The sequence below is a fragment of the Borostomias antarcticus genome (assembly GCF_949987555.1).
Source record: "Borostomias antarcticus genome assembly, chromosome: 26".
In the NCBI taxonomy this organism is placed as follows: Eukaryota; Metazoa; Chordata; class Actinopteri; order Stomiiformes; family Stomiidae; genus Borostomias; species Borostomias antarcticus.
In genome coordinates this window covers 9,983,879-10,004,773 of record NC_140259.1, presented here as the reverse complement: position 1 = coordinate 10,004,773, position 20,895 = coordinate 9,983,879, and the positions used below count along the sequence as shown (strand labels likewise).

Sequence of the window (20,895 nt, the reverse complement as noted above, 5' to 3'; positions counted from 1 at the left end):
TTTTAAGTCTGAAAATATGATTTAAAGACACTTTAAAGGCTGAAATGTGTTTCATTATGACAGATGATAGTTTGGAGCCATAGATGGATCCATAGATGACGAGATCTCACATCTGAAGTCATTTTATTGCGATGAAATGAGCTTACCTGTTGGCAAGGAATGAGCCCAGGATGGTGACAGCCAGGGCAGGCACCATGCAACCAATTATAATCCACACTTATTTGAGAAAGAGATTTGAATGTTATTACTTCCAGAGAAAGTGTTGATGTTGTAATTCATCTTTAAACTGTGGTATACTTTATGAAAACAATAAGAAAACAGAAATGTGCTCATCTAGATTCCACGAATGCGCTTTGAGTCAGTAATAGGCCTAATCATTTTTGGATCTCAGGGGTCTTTACACCTTAAAGTTAAGATATACATTCCCATAGTCCCCAAAACTCTACAACAAGAATGTGATACTGTATGTTGGTGATGAATAACAGTCAAAAGTTGCTATTTTTTTGTTGTTTTTTTACCGTTGATGGGTTGAGCCGAGGTCCTGATGTCAACAGTAGCTTGCGGTCCTGACCCTGCGATCGTCACTCCAGCGAGACTGACTTTATAATCGGACTCAGGTGTCAGGTTTTCCAGAAGGTACTCAGTCTGTGAGGCTGAAACATTGTGGCAAGCTACACAGAGACAGTATGGTGTTAATGCAGTATCTCTTACGTCATGGTGAGTTTTTGTACAATATCAATATCAATATCTGTCCTGACCCCAGCCCGCAGTGGTGGAACGAACGACTTATATCATCCTGTACTCCAATGTTATACTTATTATTTATTTTATTCATTTATACTAATGTTGAAACCTAATGTAAAACTGGGATTGTCTCTATTGTCTGTTATATGTCTGTTAAGTGTTTGTTATGTGTTTCTTATATATGTTGTTGTACACTGCTGTTGACCATTTGCCACTGTGTTTGTGGGAGACTGGGCCCCCTACTAAAAGCTTTAAATAGCTTCCTTGGGGTGACCCTTTCATACATCCATGTACTGTACAAATTCATAAAGTATGCTCCATGATGATGTATGAATAAAACCAAACCAAACTGCCCACTGAGCTCAGGACAGGCTCAAAACTCATCTCTTCAAGAAGTACTACCACGATCCTCCCTCTTAAGCACCTGTTGTACTTTAGATTTCTATTCTTGCACTTTGCCTTCAGCACTAGATTATGCTCTTAGTCACTTGTTTTAGAAAGAAGATGCACTTGTGAGTTCTGGCAAGTAGTAGGCTAGTCGGCTACATTGGCTTTTCCTACGTAAAATGCAATTATTGTTAGTCGCTTTGGATAAAAGTGTCTGCTAAATGACTGTAATGTAAATAATGTTATATCATCCAGAGGCTTTTACATTCCCCTGACTGCTTATGGGACCCACCTCTTGGTTCGTTGATGGACGTTGTGATGCAAACTTCATAGTGTTTCAGGAAGCCTCGCACCTCTGCCACGGGAATAGGTTTCCAATACAACACCACGGAATTGTGCGTCACGTTGAAGAAAGTGAACTCCGTTGGTGCCTTACTCGGTGCTGAAAAATATAGAATTCCTCTCAACAACTGGGTCACAGCGATTTAAAAAAAAAAAAAAAACCTAGGCCTATATGAGATGAACCTAGGCCTATATGAGATGAACCTAGGCCTATATGAGATGAACCTAGGCCTATATGAGATGAACCTAGGCCTATATGAGATGAACCTAGGCCTATATGAGATGAAAGCGTAGACATTTCTAGACCTTATATGCTTCACACATTATTTATGAGCACCTCCGGAACTGGCCTGGTTAACCTGTAACCAGTGTGCTTACAAGATCAGGTTCACCACACTAATAAACATAAACTAGTGTATACTAACCTACAGTATTACAGTAGCCTAAGTACTGTACAGCAGCATTCTACTATTCTACATGCGTTTATCACACGTTTTTGAAGGCTTCACCAAGCCTTACTGTATTTCATTTAAATGACTATAACATCATCTGTCTTTTAGTGCTGTGAGCAAATACTTACCGCCTTCTCGTTTATAGATTGGACACATTTCAGTCGTTTTCGGTTGCGTCCGTTCTGAAAGAGCGTGTCTGAGGTAGTAATAGCGCACGTAGTCGCGCATCTCTGAAACAAAATAGACATAAATAGACAAAATAGACGTACACCAGCGTGTTGGACACACACAGGAGAAACTAGAGGGGTCACACAGCACACACGCGTCCCGTGAAAAGCCGTGCACGGCCCTTAATGGAAATGGAATGATGTCTAATTAGAAAGTCACCTGACTTTGTTTGATGTCCGTAAGAGTTCCATCTGAGAAGTTGACCGTGGCGGGACGCGTTTCTCCGTCTGCTAGGATGTACCACTCCACACACGATTTCTCGCCCTGCTTCGGTTCTTGAGGGGTAGGTTTTTCAGAACACGCTAGCAGGACAAATAGATTAGAACAAAACTGGGCATGAAGCATACAGCAAGCATACTCTCTCTCTCTTTCTCTCTCTCTCTCCCTCTCTCTCTCTCTCTCTCTCTCTCTCTCTCACACACACACACACACACTTACTTTTCAAATGCTGTGCTGGAACTAGGAAATATGTTGGAGTTGAGTTGCCCATTTTGTTGGCAGCTGTTATGGAAAGGTTGACAGCAGAGTAGGTGACGGACGTGCTGAACTCAGGGGCAGTTATGACAATCCGTTCCATTTTTCCCAACAGTGACTTCCATTTCTTCGGACAAGGCCAGTTGTGAATGGACAGGTGGTAGGACACTGGTCCTGCAGAGATTGGGTACTGGGCCCCCTGCCGAAAGAGCCCGTGCAGAACTGGAGTGATGCAAACGCTTGAAACACAATGTAAATATGGCACACAATAGCCTAGCTGTGTCTTTCTGTGTGATCTTTCATGAGCGCTGAATCTACTCACAACCCATCGTAACTTGAGGGATCGAGTTCCATTGTAAAGGTCGTCCACTACCAGGCTGGCACTAGGTGGATTTAGGATTTCTGCAACAAAGAGACCACATTCACTAAGACAACACCTTCATTCACTAAGACAACACCTTCATTCACTAAGACAACACCTTCATTCACTAAGACAACACCTTCATTCACTAAGACAACTCCTTCATTCACTAAGACAACACCTTCATTCACTAAGACAACACCTTCATTCACTAAGACAACACCTTCATTCACTAAGGACAACACCTTCATTCACTAAGACAACACCTTAATTCACTAAGACAACACCTTCACTAAGACAACACCTTCATTCACTAAGACAACACCTTCATTCACTAAGACAACACCTTCATTCACTAAGACAACACCTTTATTCACTAAGACAACACCTTCATTCACTAAGACAACACCTTCATTCACTAAGACAACACCTTCATTCACTAAGACAACACCTTCATTCACTAAGACACCTTCATTCACTAAGACAACACCTTCATTCACTAAGACAACACCTTCACTAAGACAACACCTTCACTAAGACAACACCTTCATTCACTAAGACAACACCTTCACTAAGACAACACCTTCATTCACTAAGACAACACCTTCATTCACTAAGACAACACCTTCATTCACTAAGACAACACCTTCATTCACTAAGACAACACCTTCACTAAGACAACACCTTCACTCACTAAGGACAACACCTTCATTCACCAAGACAACACCTTCATTCACTAAGACAACACCTTCATTCACTAAGACAACACCTTCACTAAGGACAACACCTTCATTCACTAAGACAACACCTTCATTCACTAAGACAACACCTTCATTCACTAAGACAACACCTTCATTCACTAAGACAACACCTTCATTCACTAAGACACCTTCATTCACTAAGACAACACCTTCATTCACTAAGACAACACCTTCATTCACTAAGACACCTTCATTCACTAAGACAACACCTTCATTCACTAAGACAACACCTTCATTCACTAAGACAACACCTTCATTCACTAAGACACCTTCATTCACTAAGACAACACCTTCATTCACTAAGACAACACCTTCATTCACTAAGACAACACCTTCATTAACTAAGACAGCACTTTTATTCACTAAGGACGACACTCATTCACTGAAAACATTGCTAGAATTTGTCCTCATCCGGCAAGTCAACCAAGAGCCCAGATTGAGATCCATGCCAGGTCTAATCATCTTCAAACTGACGATTGACCAGGGTATCATTTCACACGTGGTAGCACAGGATACTGAGGAAAAAAGTTTCCACTTGCTGCTACCATAGAGAAGAATTCTAACATTGTCACCATAGTGATTACATTACAGTCATTTAGCAGACACTTTTATCCAAATCGTTCCATGTAGCAGATATTACATCCCTGTATTTGAACATGTCGCTTGTGTACATCAGTTTGTTTGTTTTTTCAAGAGGACTCCCACACTTCAAGATGATATGACTCACTGAGACAGGTCGGGAGACAGAGTGGGATCACAGAGAGGAGTCAAATCAACACTTCATACATTGGGGCCAAACTTCCACTCAGTTCAGTTCAGATGAAGCCGTTAGGTTAGGGTTAGGTTAGGTTAGGTTAGGTTAGGTTAGGTTAGGTTAGGTTAGGTTAGGTTAGGTTAGGTTAGGTTAGGTTAGGTAAGGGTTAGGGGTAGGTTAGGTTAGGGTTAGGGTTAGAGTTAGAGTCAGGGTAAGGTTAGGGTTAGGGTTAGGGTTAGGGTTAGGTTAGGTTAGGTTAGGGTGAGGGTGAGGGTGAGGGTGAGGGTGAGGGTGAGGGTGAGGGTCAGGGTTAGGTTAGGTTAGGTTAGGTTAGGTTAGGTTAGGTTAGGTTAGGTTAGGTTAGGTTAGGTTAGGTTAGGTTAGGGTTAGGTTTAGAGTCGGGGTAAGGTTAGGGTTAGGTTAGGTTAGGTTAGGGTGAGGGTGAGGGTGAGGGTGAGGGTGAGGGTGAGGGTGAGGGTGAGGGTTAGGGTTAGGTTAGGTTAGGTTAGGTTAGGTTAGATTAGGGTTCGGGTTAGGTTAGGTTAGGTTAGGTTAGGTTAGGTTAGGTTAGGTTAGGTTAGGTTAGGTTAGGGTTAGGTTAGGGTTAGGGTTAGATTAGGGTTAGGGTTAGGGTTACAGACTACAGATAGCCCATACTGTAGTTTAATATCTAAACTGACGTGTATTGGAAAGAGAACACTGCTAGCATGCTGCTTCCTTCACTGATGAACCGCTGCATGTAGATGACTCACCAGTGGGCACGTCCAGAACTCGACTCCAGTTGCTCCATAGTGGGTTTCTGCCCTGGATGGACCTTTGCCTGACCAGCACCTGGTACGCTGCCTGGGGTTGGAGATCCAGCGTGACGCTAACTGTCATCACAAATACAAAAATCTTTTTTTAACTGTCATTCAAGTGATATTTTTCTTGGTCTTGTGGATTGTAGAAGTCCCTCATAGCTGTCAGGTCAACATGTTACCTCAGCATTAGAAGCATGTTTGAATTACTATACAGGAATCAATTTGCAGTTTATAATAATTGATAAGAGGACAATCAATGACTCGTTGAGCCCGGCCACAGAATGGAACAACTTTTTTGACCCAAGATAACGTCACTTTTTTGTAGTAAAAAGAAAAAGTCACACACCTGTTTTGTCATTTGCGTTTGTTGAAATGTTTGTCTAGTTCAATATCAGAGAAAAAAATCACATCAAAACAAGGCAAAAAAAATATGAAAGTTATTCTATTCAAAGCTCCCCAAAATAATACCGAAAAGAAATTCCTTTTTAAAGCAAGGATGTCTCACCTTGTTCCATGATGCCTCAGCATCATCCAGTCGATACTTCACCTCTACCATCTCACCTTTGCCCTCCACGCTTGGCCATTTGAGCACCAAAGAGCCTGAGGCCCTGCTCATGGAAATGTCCCGGGGTGGATCATACTTTACTGGTGAGAAAAAGTAAAACACAGCAATATTGCGCTTCTGCAAAGATGTCATACCGAAAAGTAATATCCTTTTGAAAGCCATTTGATTCTCAACTGTGAGCTGCCATTCTTCGCAAAACAATGCATGCAAAACAATCATGATAATACTGTACGCATGTTAAATAAATACTTTGTAAGCTATAGGAGTACCTGTTTCCTGAAGTGTCGCAGTGTTGTTGGGTGATCGACAGCTCTCGTTGCCCATGCGAGCGACCACCCATATGTTCACCGGACGTTTTGTGATGAGTCTTTCAGAAATGATCTCTACATAGTTCAGTCCAGTAACCTTAGATGTGTGGATGTGAGGTCTGGGATGTGATGTCACAGTCCTGAAAGCATTGTGAGTGATAGGATCGGGTTGGCTACACATACACATTTAAACGTTGGTGAAATGTTGAATGTCCATTCATTCACTGTATATTAGCAAGTTAAAGACTCACATTTGAGGATTACTTAGCATTTTATGCTAACCCTAACCAAACACAGTGTATGGAGGATTTACATGTACATGCATGTTGACTGAAGTAGGCCTACAGATACCTCCCAGTCAGAACCTTGGGTCAACATTATCTATGGAGTAGGCTTTATGTACTGTAGACTTATAAAGTTATGACTGGGAATTGTAGTTTTCTTCAACTCACTCGATAGAAAGGTGATAGGTTGCATTTCTCATGAACTCAGAAGGCTTCCATTCACATCTGTAAAGGCGCTTTTGAGATTCTGATTTGAAGCATTCAGGACCATTGAGGATTTCACAAGTTGACCCTTTAAACAGGACAAAAAGACATGTTTACAGCTTCAATTATGCATGAACCTTAGATTAACATCTTTACAGTCTGGACAGGATGCACTTCAAAACTTAGGGTGACTATAAATACAGAGCTACTACTAGAAAATGAGTATTAAAGAGTAATGAAGGGTTAGCTAAAGATATCAAGCAGGAGATTACCATCATCATCCTGTGGGTATGATAAGCGAATATGTTCCAGATACATGACTGAAAGCACTGCGGCGTGGCAAGACGCGGAGGAGAGCTACGCTGGTGAAAACCATCCTGTCCTGATAAGCTAACCAACTAACCACTTCATAAACATTTTCAAAGCAAAACACAGGCTTATCTCACTCGTTTGGTTTCATAGTACTACGATTTTAGCCCTCAGACAACTGTGCTCAATGTAAGTGAGGAGCTTCTAGTGACAGAGAGGTGAGGTGTCTTCATACCTTCAACATGGCACGCCATAGCAAACGCCATGAACAGTGTCACAGCTCTGCTCATCTTCCATTCGTTCAGAAGACCCATGATCGAGAGGGTCAATAAAGTATCCAAACACAGTCGGTGGTAATTAGCTTGTAAGGCCGCATACCGTCAAGTAGGCAGATGGCAGGACCTCCAGTCTGTCTGAACCCATGCAGTCTAGCCTCAAGTTGCTGTTTCACTTTCTTGCAGATGAGAGTTGAGTGGGAAACGTCTCAGAGTAGCAGTGCAAACTGACTCACTACCACAAACCACAATGGGGATTGTGGAGGAGGCTGAGAACACAGAGTTCAGAGAGATGATGGTGCTTCTGACTTATTTTGGTCACTTGCATCTTGTGAGAGGAAGTTACTAGCCTACTTTTGGCTGACTGGGGCAGACAGACAAACAGTCAGGCAGACAGACAGACAGACAGGCAAAGAGACAGGAAGGCAGACAGACAGACAGACAGACAGACAGGCAAAGAGACAGGAAGGCAGACAGACAGACAGACAGACAGACAGACAGACAAAGAGACAGGAAGGCAGACAGACAGACAGACAGACAGGCAGACAGACAGACAGACAGACAGACAGACAGACAGACAGACAGAGAGGCAGGCAGGCAGACAGACAGACAGACAGACACACAGACAGTCAGGCAGACAGACAGACAGACAGACAGACAGACAGACAGACAGGCAGGCAGACAGGCAGGCAGACAGGCAGACAGAGACAGACAGACAGACAGACAGACAGTCAGGCAGACAGACAGACAGACAGGCAGGCAGACAGACAGAGAGGCAGGCAGGCAGGAACTTCAAAAGATGGAAACTTCAATGAAGATCTCAAAATATTCTTACGGCGGTTGTGGGTGAGGGTGGATGAGGGGGAGGGTGGATGAGGGTGAGGGTGGATGAGGGTGGGAGTGGGTGTGGGTGATGGTGGGTGGGGGCTCTGCAGGCACAGAGACAAAAGTCTTCCACCGAAGCGAAAGAGGATTTGAGCCGGAGGTACATGGCATCCTCCTCCCCTATACATCCTCAAATCTGACGCCCATTTCTCCATTTACATTCTTCTGAAATTATTGCATTATTTTTATTTCACTTTTATTTTTTAATCTTAGTCTCCGTGACGGCTCTCTTAGTGATACAGTTTATGTGTATTGTCACAAACAGTTTTCTATCTGGATTGTTGTTGTTTGTTTGTTGTTGTTTTTAGTTTTTTTTTTATAGCAAAGTGCATCTGTAGGCCGACAGAATAATAATGCAAGACAGTTGTAATAGTGCAATAAGTAGGCCTAATACAAACACATACAATAGATACGTATAGAATCCCTTCTGTGCGTGTAGTATCCTCAGATTCCCAGCAGGTGGCATCAGTGTGTAATGCAGCAATCTATCATGAGACAAAAATAGTGTAAACGTGAACGTTGCCTAATCAAATAAGATGACATTTAACGTTCACATTCAATCTTTGGATGAGTTGTCATGCTTTGGTTCAACATTAAATTAAGATTCAGAAAAGATTCAGATTCAGAAAACTGTATGTCTGTCGTGACAGAAAATCGTCTTTTTAGACTTGCTCAACAATCACAACATAAAGTAGCCTACATTCCTAAAACCAGCACAGGGAATCATTACCAGTAAATATCACACAATATACAGTTTTCCTGCCTTGCATAGCACATGAAGATACTCTAAGTTTAGACGTCCTTTCGAGGAGCGCAGATGCACAGAGAGAGAGAGACCGGGGGAAGTCTTCATCACCATGGTAACAGAGGAGACTGCTCTCTCCTGCACACAATCAAAACAGGGAACTCCCCGTATGTAGTCGTGATGGATATGAAGGCTGTAGGCTACGTGTAAAACATACATAATAAGGATGCTTTATGGACCATGCTCTAGGAAAATGTTTAGGTTAGTTCTTCGGTTGTATGATAGGATGCTCCTAGAATCCACACTCACTTCAGTTGCCCTAATAATGGTGTCCTGGAAACTTAAGCTACTGTCTCTGTTGCTGAATATGCTCAAAATTAGGCTTGCATGGTCACAGGAATACCCCCCGGTTAAATGCCACATTTTGATGAAGGTGATGCGTGGAATAGCCTAAACAATCGCATAGGATGTATTTCCAGGCATGTCAGCCTTGAGCCTAATACCACAAAGGCTACTCAATTGAGTTTTCATCCGTACGGACACTTGTTGAGTAGCCTGCGGAGATAAGGCGGCCTATCCACCTGTTTTCACCTCCTCCGGCTCTGTCTTGATCTCCTCCTCCGTCTCCTCCTCGCCCCCGCGATCACATGGGAGTGACCGACCGCTCCGCCGCGCTGCGACGCGCTGCGCCGCTCAGTCCGCCTGCGCTCCGGGAGAAACACGCCGCTCCTGGGTTTCAAGAAACACATCCAACCGTGTTCCTGCCTTCATTGCCATTCTGTGTCGTTAGTAACGCGGGGATATGCTGCAGTCACAGTTAAACGATAGCTTGTCGAGGGTTATTTTTAGCGCCTTGCGCACGATGATCGCGGAGCGGAGCGCGGTACCTGCGCGACGCCGCGACCACTGAAGTCACATCAGATCCGCTTGGGAAGAGTCGTGCGACCATGAAGTCGAGGAGAGATAAACTGAAAATCCCCTCCCTCACTCTGGAGTAAGTTTGCTTGGTTTGATCAATCTTGGCGGTGATGATATAGGCTCTATAGGTCTCATTAGATTTGTGTAAAGGTACAGTAGGCAGTGAACAAGACCAGACAGATGAAGTGGTCCTATACACATAACGATAGCCCTCAGGTTCAAAACATGCAGCCTCGGTAGACAAGAGAATGTGATGGTTAATTGTTGTTTTTGTTGTTGTTGTTGTTATTATTATTATTATTGTTGCTGTTGTTGTTTTATAGGGTTCTACGTATCAAACCATTAATCGTTTGAATTAAGTTGTCATTAATCGCCATGAATCATTAATTGTTTGAATTAAGTTGTCAATTTTTGTGATTTTTTTTGTTGTGAAAGCCAAAGATGATGCTTAGTGATTGGGTATTTAAATGTATTAGCCCAAGCATATTACCTGATGGTATTGTGCTGCTTGTTGGGAAGTGTAGCGAGCTTACAGGTGTGTCAACATGTCACGATTGCAAAAGGTTATGTGACCCTGAGTTGGGAAAACATTAACTAGTCAGTTTTATCTATCTATATTATTAATTAGGCTACTTCAGGCTACTGCTTCTACTTCTTGACTGCGTAGCTTGGCTTTTACTCGAGGCAGTAGGCTGTTTTTCAGCAGGTAGGCTGTAGATAGGTTCCATAACAGTCTACTTTACTTTATTGGCACATTTTGTGAAATACTGCTAGTTTCTAGACTCGTGGTGTTGGTTGCCAGGTTTGAAAAGTCTCTACTGTTATTTGATATAATTAAAAGAGAAGTATTGTTCTTTTTGTGATGCCTCACTGTCCATAGGCCACTATTATGCTGTGATTCCTGCCTCCATCAAAAGACTAGCATTGCTGCAGTTCTCATCCCTCCCACTCTCCTTCCTTCCTTCCTTCCTTCCTTCCTTCCTTCCTTCCTTCCTTCCTTCCTTCCTTCCTTCCTTCCTTCCTTCCTTCCTTCCTTCCTTCCTTCCTTCCTTCCTTCCTTCCTTCATTCCTTCCTGAGTGAGTGCAGAGTGAGTGAGTGAGTGAGTGAGTGCAGAGTGAGTGAGTGAGTGAGTGCAGAGTGAGTGAGTGAGTGAGTGAGTGAGTGAATGCAGAGTGAGTGAGTGAGTGAGTGCAGAGTGAGTGAGTGAGTGAGTGAGTAAGTGCAGAGTGAGTGAGTGAGTGAGTGAGTGCAGAGTGAGTGAGTGCAGAGTGAGTAAGTGATTGAGTGATTGAGTGAGTGAGTGAGTGCAGAGTGAGTGAGTGAGTGCTGAGTGAGTGGGTGCAGAGTCAGTGAGTGAATGAGTGAGTGAGTGCTGAGTGAGTGGGTGCAGAGTGAGTGAGTGGGTGCAGAGTGAGTGAGTGAGTGCAGAGTGAGTGAGTGAGTGAGTGAGTGCAGAGTGAGTGAGTGAGTGAGTGAGTGTAATGAAGGGCTGCCTGGTGCCTGCAGCTCCCTAGAGGTTGATCCTAAAGCGTGGGAGAGCTCTCTTTGCAGAGCCTCTGGTATCTGAGTCTCCCATGGATCCCTGGAGGAGCCCAGTGACCCATAGCTTTTTTTTCTTCTTTTTTTATGTGCTGTTATTTATTTATTTATTTTTGGGGGGGGGGGGGGGGGGAGTGCACAATTCATGAATGTTGAAGCCACTGAAAACGTGGCCCCTGGCCTCTCTCCTCCACCGGCCCCTGGCCTCTCTCCTCCACCGGCGTGGTGCTGGCAGAATGAAATGCAAACATGGTTGGCTGGCTGGTATGGTAATGAGATGTGATTATTTGACGGGGATATGGTAATGAGATGTGATTATTTGATGGGGATATGGTAATGAGTGTGAGTGATGGGGATATGGCAATGAGATGTGATTATTTGATGGGGATATGGTAATGAGATGTGATTATTAGATGGGGATATGGTAATGAGATGTGATTATTTGATTGGGATATGGTAATGAGATGTGATTATTAGATGGGGATATGGTAATGAGATGTGATTATTTGATGGGGATATGGTAATGAGATGTGATTATTTGACGGGGATATGGTAATGAGATGTGATTATTTGATGGGAATATGGTAATGAGATGTGATTATTCAATGGGGATATGGTAACGAGATGTGATTATTTGATGGGGATATGGTAATGAGATGTGATTATTTGATGGGGATATGGTAATGAGATGTGATTATTTGATGGGGATATGGTAATGAGATGTGAGTGATGGGGATATGGTAATGAGATGTGAGTGATGGGGATATGGTAATTAGATGTGATTATTTGATGAGGATATGGTAATGAGATGTGAGTGATGGGGGGTGATGAGACGGCCTAGCGTAGCGTCTTTACCCTGGGAACTGTTTTCCAACCTCTCTGGATTACTATGACAACACGCTTGTTCCTTCGCTACGGTAACCAGCGCTGTGTTGTGCGCTTGCGTCTGAAGAACCCTAGTCCACTAACGACAGGACGTCACCATTGTGCTGCGATTGTGAAAAGCACGGAGCTGTACATGGAAATCAATAGAACATTCTAGCTTGGTCAGCAACTTCTGAAAGTCAGCTAGATGTACTTAGTGAACTGTAGCTGAATAGGCGTATATTGAATAATGAATCTAATGATTAATTATTGGTTTACAACACAGTTTAGATCAACTTGGGTTGATAACGAATGAGAAACGCATCAAGAATTTGATTTTATGTTCATTGACAAAGCAATTTAACTAGATTTTCTATTGACTGGCCTGCAAGAGTAATCCTCAGTAAATATAATATTGTCATGTCAATGTTTTACGTGTTGAAAATGGAAGGCGACTTGGACCCTTTTGCCTCTATCAATGCAAAAAATCGGTCCCAATACTTAATAAGTGGTCTTAACGCAACCTGTACAATTATTACCCAGTATTACTTTACAACTCCGCCTGTATGTCGATCAGCAGGTGTCAATTTCCTCCAGAAACCCACTCTCTCAGAACCATCCTCAACACAGCTGCTGTGCTGCTACATGCTAACAGCTGCTGGGTGTCTGTCATCATCACCACCACGCCAGTCATCCGGTGACAGCGAGAGGCTGAGGTAGTCGGAGCAGCGCCCGGCCGGCGTGCTGACTCAGTCCTCTCACCCATGTGACCCGTATCTTGCCTTACAGTTTGTCACCCACTTGCCAGAGTCCCGCCCTCCTGAGCCCCGCGAGCCCCGCCAGCCCCTTACAAACCCTACACCCCTGGAGGTAAGACACACACACACACACACACACACACCCGCCAGCCCCTTACAAACCCTACACCCCTGGAGGTAAGACACACACACACACACACACACACCAGCCCCTTACAAACCCTACACCCCTGGAGGTAAGACACACACACACGTGCACGCCAAGGTTATTATAGTTAACGAAAACTAACTAAAAAATGAAAACTAGGTGTGAAAAAACTTTTTAGTTAACTAAAAAATACAAATAAAATAAAAAATAAAAAACATTCACCAAGTCACATACAGTAGTAATAGTCACATTCACCAAGTCACTGATTCTGAAGCCATAACAGTTTTATATAAAAATCTAATCTAGATAAGGCCTTTGTAAAAAGCTGTCTTTGAAGAACAAAATATATCTTATCTTGCTAAGGCCTTTTTAAAAAGTGTCTCAGGAACAAAACATATGACTCGACAAAAATGCTAAACTCGTATTTGTATTGGATTACAAAAGATTGTATCAAAAACCCACATTTTAATAAACGTTTCCCTTCATAACTGTCTTTTTCAGAACCTTTTATTCATAACTTGCTATCGGAAGAATCGCAGAGTACATTCAGTTCCTGGAAGTCCCTGCTCATCTTGTTGCCATGACTTTTAAAATTCCACTTGAGAAGAATGTTCCAGAACACATTTTAATGCAATGAGCTATTTTCCAGTCAAGGCCCACTGGTTTGTTTGGCTTCTACGGGCCTTATGAACTACACCAGATATTCCCCTTCAGAGCGATAGGATGCCTCTTGTCAGCTGGTCTGTTGAGCAGAATAGATCATCCGTGCTGCTCAGTCCTCTCAGAGGAGAAAAGGTGTTAATTGGCCCGTTTGAGTGGCTGGACTTCTTTTTTTTTTTGCACAAGCGCCGAGGTTTGACAAGTGCTTCTTGGTGCTAACAGCACTGCTGGACATCGCAAGACACATTTCACTGGGCTGTATCCCACAGTGCTAAGTACACTCTCTTCAAGTTTGCTTTAAATGACAGTGGGGGCCGATGTTTAGAACCAATGTTTAGAACCGTACTGCTAGATGGCCTTGGTACTGCATCTGGGTTCACTGAGGTTCTGCATGGACTCCTCTCTCCAGCCTGTAGGGGCGAGTGAGGGGGCGGGGCCAGGATGGGCCTGTAGGGGGTAGTGAGAGTGAGGGGGCGTGGCCAGGATGGGCCTGTAGGGGGTTAGTGAGAGTGAGTGGGCGGGGCCAGGATGGGCCTGTAGGGGCTAGTGAGAGTGAGGGGGCGTGGCCAGGATGGGCCTGTAGGGGGTAGTGAGAGTGAGGGGGCGGGGCCAGGATGGGCCTGTAGGGGTTAGTGAGTGGGCGGGGCCAGGATGGGCCTGTAGGTGCTAGTGAGAGTGAGTGGGCGTGGCCAGGATGCTTCTGCTGAGGGTTAGACACTCAGAATTGATGCATCTGTAGAAGAAATTGAGAATGTGTGGATTTACCTCGAGGCTCCACAATTCTCTCAGGAGGTACAGACACAACCGGTATTGAGACAGCAGCATCACAGCTCCTTCTAAAACCGGTCTTGTGGTCGATGCTGAGGTATTTATAACCGCCAATCCTGAGATACATGGTGTTCTTCCTCCACGCACCAATGATGGTTCTTTGTTCTTGTTGACATGTAAATCCAGGAAGTTCTCCCTGCACCACAGCAAGATCAGCCAGTGCAGGCAGGCGCTTCAGATTGAGGACAGATTTGTGACATTGTGGTGTGAGGATTTCAACAGCAACATGGCCGACTGGTGTTGCTGCCATCGTCTGGGTAGAGTGAACAGGACCGCGGACATGACAGAAACCTGCAGCTGCAGGAGAGGACTCTGATGTGCTTTTTCACCTCTTTCGAACCAAACACACCGGGGTCTTTCCAGAAACACCAGTCAGTTTTTTCCAGATGGGGTGGAAAAGATGGGGCAGCAGTGTTATCCATTCATTTACATTGATTGAATTAGACCATCATCAAGCTGATTAACTCAAACGGTCAGCCTCTCAACACTGATTAAACGTGCTATTTAAGAGGTCATTAGTTGACCAATAATACCTCCTTGGTTGACACTGCCTCTCAAAAAAAAGATTGGAATGAACCAAATGTAGTGAACTGAGACAGAGGGGGTAACCCCCCCGTCTTTATCATAATGGTATCTCCCAACTTCTTCATCGTCACAACAAACGTTTCTTCCGTCTGGATAAAGTGGCTTTTTTCATGGGATGTGAATCAATCAAGTATAGTTTGAACAACCAAGGTGTCTCTTTAGGGATGTAGCCGGAGAACAAGGCGGTTAAGTGATCTTGGTACTCGCTGGATATGAGCAAAAACAATGAGGAATGACAAGAGCTGACTTCAGCTGGAGTTGAATCAATGGGGTTGTGAGACTAGCTAGGCTAGCTGGTTAGCATGGCACACAAAAGGCTGAATGATTTTGCCTTTGTGCTTCTAGATTAATCACTAAGAATGAGTTCAAACTAAGGGAATAGCTGTTATTATCCTAGATAAACAAACCCCACCATGTCGGACCCGAGTCACTGGACTCTGCAGCCAAGCCACAACAAGTCTCACTTTGTTACAGGGGCGATGCTGAAGCGCTCTAAAAGGTAGGATGGGTCAAAAAAGTGTCCTTTTTTTCACTTTACTACTATTACTACTACTACAATGTAGATTATTAAGACTATAAACACCTTTAGGGTCCAAGTGTATCTGGGGAATCCGTCTGGGTGTCTATCCAGATGGACACCACCTGTTTTCACATTCTCCAACATCTTAAGAGTGGTTAGAAAGTGTGGATTGTGTTTTGTAAAGATACTGGAGTTTTATTTGTCCCCCATTAAGATGTGTCCGAGTTTATACACCGAAGTAACATGACTACAATTAGAAAATCTAATGGATTATGCTAATTTGGTCTCCATTGAATCCCCATGTGGCATATACCATACCATACCATACCATTTTATTTATAGAGCACATTTAAAAACAACAAAGTTGACCAAAGTGCTGTACAAGTCAAACAACAATAACACACAAAGAACACATAGTTAAGATGTGTTAAGATGCACACTTCCTATTCTTCTACTTGTACCTTATTGGGCCAATTCAGTCATTCGTCATTTTATTGTCACTCTTTGTAAGTATGTTGATTTGATCATATGATCTCTGTATGCTGCATACTTTACTGAATCGATTTAATACTGTTTATTGTTTTTATAATTTGTTTTTATTCCATATTTTCAAACTTTCCAAATGTTATTTTTGTCCATAGAGTTCTAAATACCATGCCAAGCTGTCATTGATTCCTTATCTGTTGCCCAAATAATGTCAGTCTCAGACACAGAGTCAACAGCACACAACATGCAGTGTGGTCAGGGCAGTGGATGTATTGTACCTGTCTAAAGCAGTGGACCTAGTATTACTTGTTCCCCGGTAATAATGTAGTCTTAAATGGTCTCTGACCTGTGATCACCTCATGGTTTTCTTTGTGCCGATTTGCAAGTGGTTGCAAGATTTCATCCCACGTTGACTAAGTTGCTATCTGTGAGTTAGTCTGTAGATCCTTAGCTACAGTAGGAGGTTAACAGAGGTCAACATCTGTTCCAGGGATTATTACTACTATTACTACTATTAATACTACTACTACTACTACTACTACTACTACTATTACTATTACTACTACTACTACTAATACTACTACTACCATTACTACTAATACTACTAATACTACAACTACTACTACTACTACTACTACTACTATTACTACTAATACTAATACTACAACTACAACTACTACTAATAATAATACTATTAATTCATTTGCATGTGTGAGCTGTAACATGATGTGTGCCCAGCTGATGACCAAAATTAAAACATAATATAACCTATTTTATTTGCATATCTTTTTAATTCAGCTTTCTCTCCTTGTCATATTGTAGAAAAAAGAAAAGTGAATTGGTGATATTGAATATGGGCCTTACATATCGGCTATCGGCCACCTCAACTTCAACCTCAACTTCGTCAATTATCTGTATCGGTATCGGCCCTAAAACAAAATGCATATGGAAGCTGTGATTGGCTGACCCTTCTTCCTGTTTGTGTCACAGCTGCCGCAGCAGTAAGCGTAAGAGTCTGGGTGTGGGGACGCCTTCGCCCACGCTGTCCCGGCCGCTGTCCCCACTCTCTGGACACACGGGTAAGAGACAGATGTGTCACCGGACCCAACAGTCAGTTCATTATCAGGTGTTGCCTGTACCAAAGACACACACATGTATACGTTTGATAATGGGGCTTAACAGGCTATAATTTGGATTTGTAAGAATAAACACTTCGTCCTCCTGATGCGTTGGCTGTGGTGTGTGAGGTAAATGATAGAGGAAAACCAGTAGGGGAGAGTGTGATATTCTCACAAAGCTCTTATCGTGTTCCCCTTTTTGCATTGGAATCAATAGGAGAGTTGAATCTCTATCCCTTGCTGTCAAACATGTAGTCATCGCCACGACCTTGGAAAAACTCCCTGTTGCAAATTCCATAATTGCCTCCTTTTTAATGACTTCTTATTGTGCCTTACCTGTGGTCTCTTCCAGGCGCTGGCAGTCCCTTAGACAGCCCACGGAACGTGTCGACCGGAGCGTCCCTCAACTTCCCCTTCGCTCGCAGGTAGGCCTGGAATATACTGTACCCAGCGCTTATTTGTCATCTTAAAGGAGAATGCTCGTTTTTGACAACCTGGACCTTATTTACGGCATATTATAAGACGTTGCACTCACCGAGATCACTTTGGTGTAATTCAGAGGCCTGTAGAAGAAATTTAAAATCTTTACATTTTAAATTTCTTCTACAGGCCTCCGAATTACACCAAAGTGATCTCGGTGAGTCGAACGTCTTATAATATGCCGTAAATAAAGTCCAGGTTGTCAAAAAACGAGCATTCTCCTTTAATTTTTGTTCTGTGATTCAGACCAAAAAGCCAGAGTAATGTTCACAGTGTCATTCCTCCCTATGGGGAGACGACTCCTTTTCAGGGAACTGTAGTATCTGCCTGAGGCAAATCTCTCTGGTAGCCGGGACTCAACTCTTTGAGAACGTCACGGTTGTTAGAGATATTGTTGTTAAAATAGGTTACTGTAGTGTACACTACGTTTGGAATTGATCCAATCTCGGCTTCTCACTGTCGTCTTGCTCGTCGTTGCTCAAACCCATCTGCCTCCTATCTTGTGATCCGTTCAGCCTACTTTCAATTACGTTGTTGAAAAACCACATTTTTGGACGTCAGAGACTGGCTGGCACGCATCCTCGCGAGCGTCAGCGTTTGAGGAACAGTCGCTTCCTCACACCTCGACCTCCGCCTCTCGCCCGCGCCGCGCGCCATCAGCTTTAGTTATGACGTCACACTCGACGAGGCGTTGCCCGCACTTTTCGTTCAGAGAGAAGGGAACAGCCAATGAAAATGTTGTTGTTTGCTTGGCCGTTTTCAGACAACGTCGCAGCAACAGATGGAACAAAAGCCCAGCGTAGCGTCCTTTGATGTCGGAGTCTGTTTGTGAATCATTTTGGGTCTTTCTCACCGTTGAGGCGTCCATGAGAACGCCTGGTTCCCCGAGGCAGCAGCTGTCAGAGACCCTCAGGATCAGGCTCCTCCCCCTAAGAGAGGAGAAGAAGGGAGAAGTCGCCGTTTGGATTAATGGGCACATCTCATTATTGCTGATGCAAGATTAATGAAAAATATTTCTAAGTGTACGCCATGTTCCATCTGCGCACGTTAGTCAGTTATTGGCTGAGAAGCAACTTAATTGCAGCCTTTTAATAATTGATAAGCTCATATCCCCGGTTATAAAGAGTATTAGCTGTGTGGAAATGGAAGAAGCCTCGCAGGGGGACGGAGAAGCCGAGGGTGTCGGTCTTAATCTGGCTGGTCACTGGATCGTCATGGCAGCCGTGTCTGTGGTGAAGCGTCGGGTCAGATGCATGACTGACCTGTAACAGTCCAGACACTCACCTCCTCTCCCTCTCTCTCTCTCTCTCTCTCTCTCTCTCTCTCTCTCTCTCTCTCTCTCTCCTCGCCCCCTTGCTGTCCTGACACCAGTCACATGGCTCGCACGGAAAGGTAGTCTGCTCTCTCTCTCCCTCTCTCTCTCTCTCTGTCTTTCTCTCTCTGTCTCTTTCTTTGTTTTTCTCTCTCTCTCTTTCTCTCTCCCCCTCTCTGTCTCTCTCTGTCTTTCTCTCTCTCTTTCTGTCTCTGTCTTTCTCTCTGTCTCTCTCTTTGTCTTTCTCTCTCTCTTTCTCTCTCCCCCTCTGTCTCTTTCTCTCTCTCTCTTTCTCTCTCTGTCTCTCTCCCTCTCTTTCTCTCTCTCTCTTTCTCTCTCTGTCTCTCTCTGTCTCTCTCTCTCTCTCTCTCTGTCTCTCTCTCTCTCTCTCTCTCCCTCCCTGTCTCTCTCTCTCAGTACCTTCTTCATTCCTCTCCTTCATGCCATGTCTACATGTTTTACCATCATTTAGTCAAAGGAAACACTTCAATGTAATTCCCCCTCAGACTTGCTAGAAGATATTAAGCTTGTTATAAGATATTAAGCTACATTATTGATAAAGTATGTATTGTACTTTTAACTGAATGCCGTGTAGATATTGACTCACAGTAGAAGTGCTGACTAGTGCTCCCCCTGGTGGTGAGAAGCAGCGCTGCAGGCAGTGGGGAGCGGTTACGTAATGAGGACTGCGGGATATGTCCTGCTAATGCGTGAGGTTATGTAACAAGTGCTTCCGTGTTCTTCCAGAGCGGAAGGCCGGAGATGGTCACTGGCATCGCTGCCGTCTTCTGGTTATGGAACCAACCCGCCCAGTTCCACTGTGTCTGTAAGTACCCCCCCCTCCCCCGCCCCCCCCTCTCCCCACCCTGCCCCCCCCTCCCCGCCCTCCCCAGGGCGCCATCATGAATCACCAACGCCATTCTTACTGCAGAATCTATCTCAAGACCGGTTCAGTCCAAGTGGAGACCAGCAAGACAAACCCACCCATTGTTGCCTAATCGAGTGGATGAGTCCGTCGGCGTGTTCTCGCCCGCGTTGGATGAGGTCTCTCGTGATTGGCCCCTAACACAGGACCCTAACACAGGACCCTAACACAGGCCTCTAACACAGGCCTCTAACACAGGCCTCTAACACAGGCCTCTAACACAGGCCTCTAACACAGGACCCTAACACAGGCCTCTAACACAGGCCTCTAACACAGGCCTCTAACACAGGCCTCTAACACAGGCCTCTAACACTGGCCTCTAACACTGGCCTCTAACACTGGCCTCTAACACTGGCCTCTAACACTGGCCTCTAACACAGGCCTCTAACACAGGACTCTAACACAGGCCTCTAACACTGGCCTCTAACACAGGCCTCTAACACAGGCCTCTAACACAGGCCTCTAACACAGGCCCCTAACACAGGCCTCTAACACAGGCCTCTAACACAGGCCCCTAACACAGGCCTCTAACACTGGCCTCTAACACAGGCCCCTAACACAGGCCCCTAACACAGGCCCCTAACACAGGCCTCTAACACAGGCCTCTAACACAGGCCTCTAACACAGGCCTCTAACACAGGCCTCTTACACAGGCCTCTAACACAGGCCTCTAACACAGGCCTCTAACACAGGCCTCTAACACAGGCCTCTAACACAGGCCTCTAACACAGGCCTCTAACACAGGCCTCTAACACAGGCCTCTAACACAGGCCTCTAACACAGGCCTCTAACACAGGCCTCTAACACAGGCCTCTAACACAGGCCTCTAACACAGGCCTCTAACACAGGCCTCTAACACAGGCCTCTAACACTGC

General features: G+C 44.3%; 1 protein-coding gene across 1 annotated transcript in view; it reads left to right on the top strand.

Moving 5' to 3' along the window:
• Nucleotides 1-9,825: 9,825 nt before the first annotated feature.
• Nucleotides 9,826-20,895, top strand: part of LOC311326267 (microtubule-associated serine/threonine-protein kinase 3-like) — a gene marked incomplete at both ends in the record, with an annotated part of 28,152 nt that continues 17,082 nt past the window's right edge. Inside the window, 6 exons of the mRNA XM_084459140.1 lie at nucleotides 9,826-9,872; nucleotides 12,990-13,070; nucleotides 17,176-17,264; nucleotides 17,656-17,728; nucleotides 19,155-19,175; nucleotides 19,843-19,921. Of these exons, the coding sequence (XP_084315266.1) occupies nucleotides 9,826-9,872; nucleotides 12,990-13,070; nucleotides 17,176-17,264; nucleotides 17,656-17,728; nucleotides 19,155-19,175; nucleotides 19,843-19,921 (390 nt within the window). The remainder of the gene's footprint in view (nucleotides 9,873-12,989; nucleotides 13,071-17,175; nucleotides 17,265-17,655; nucleotides 17,729-19,154; nucleotides 19,176-19,842; nucleotides 19,922-20,895) is intronic.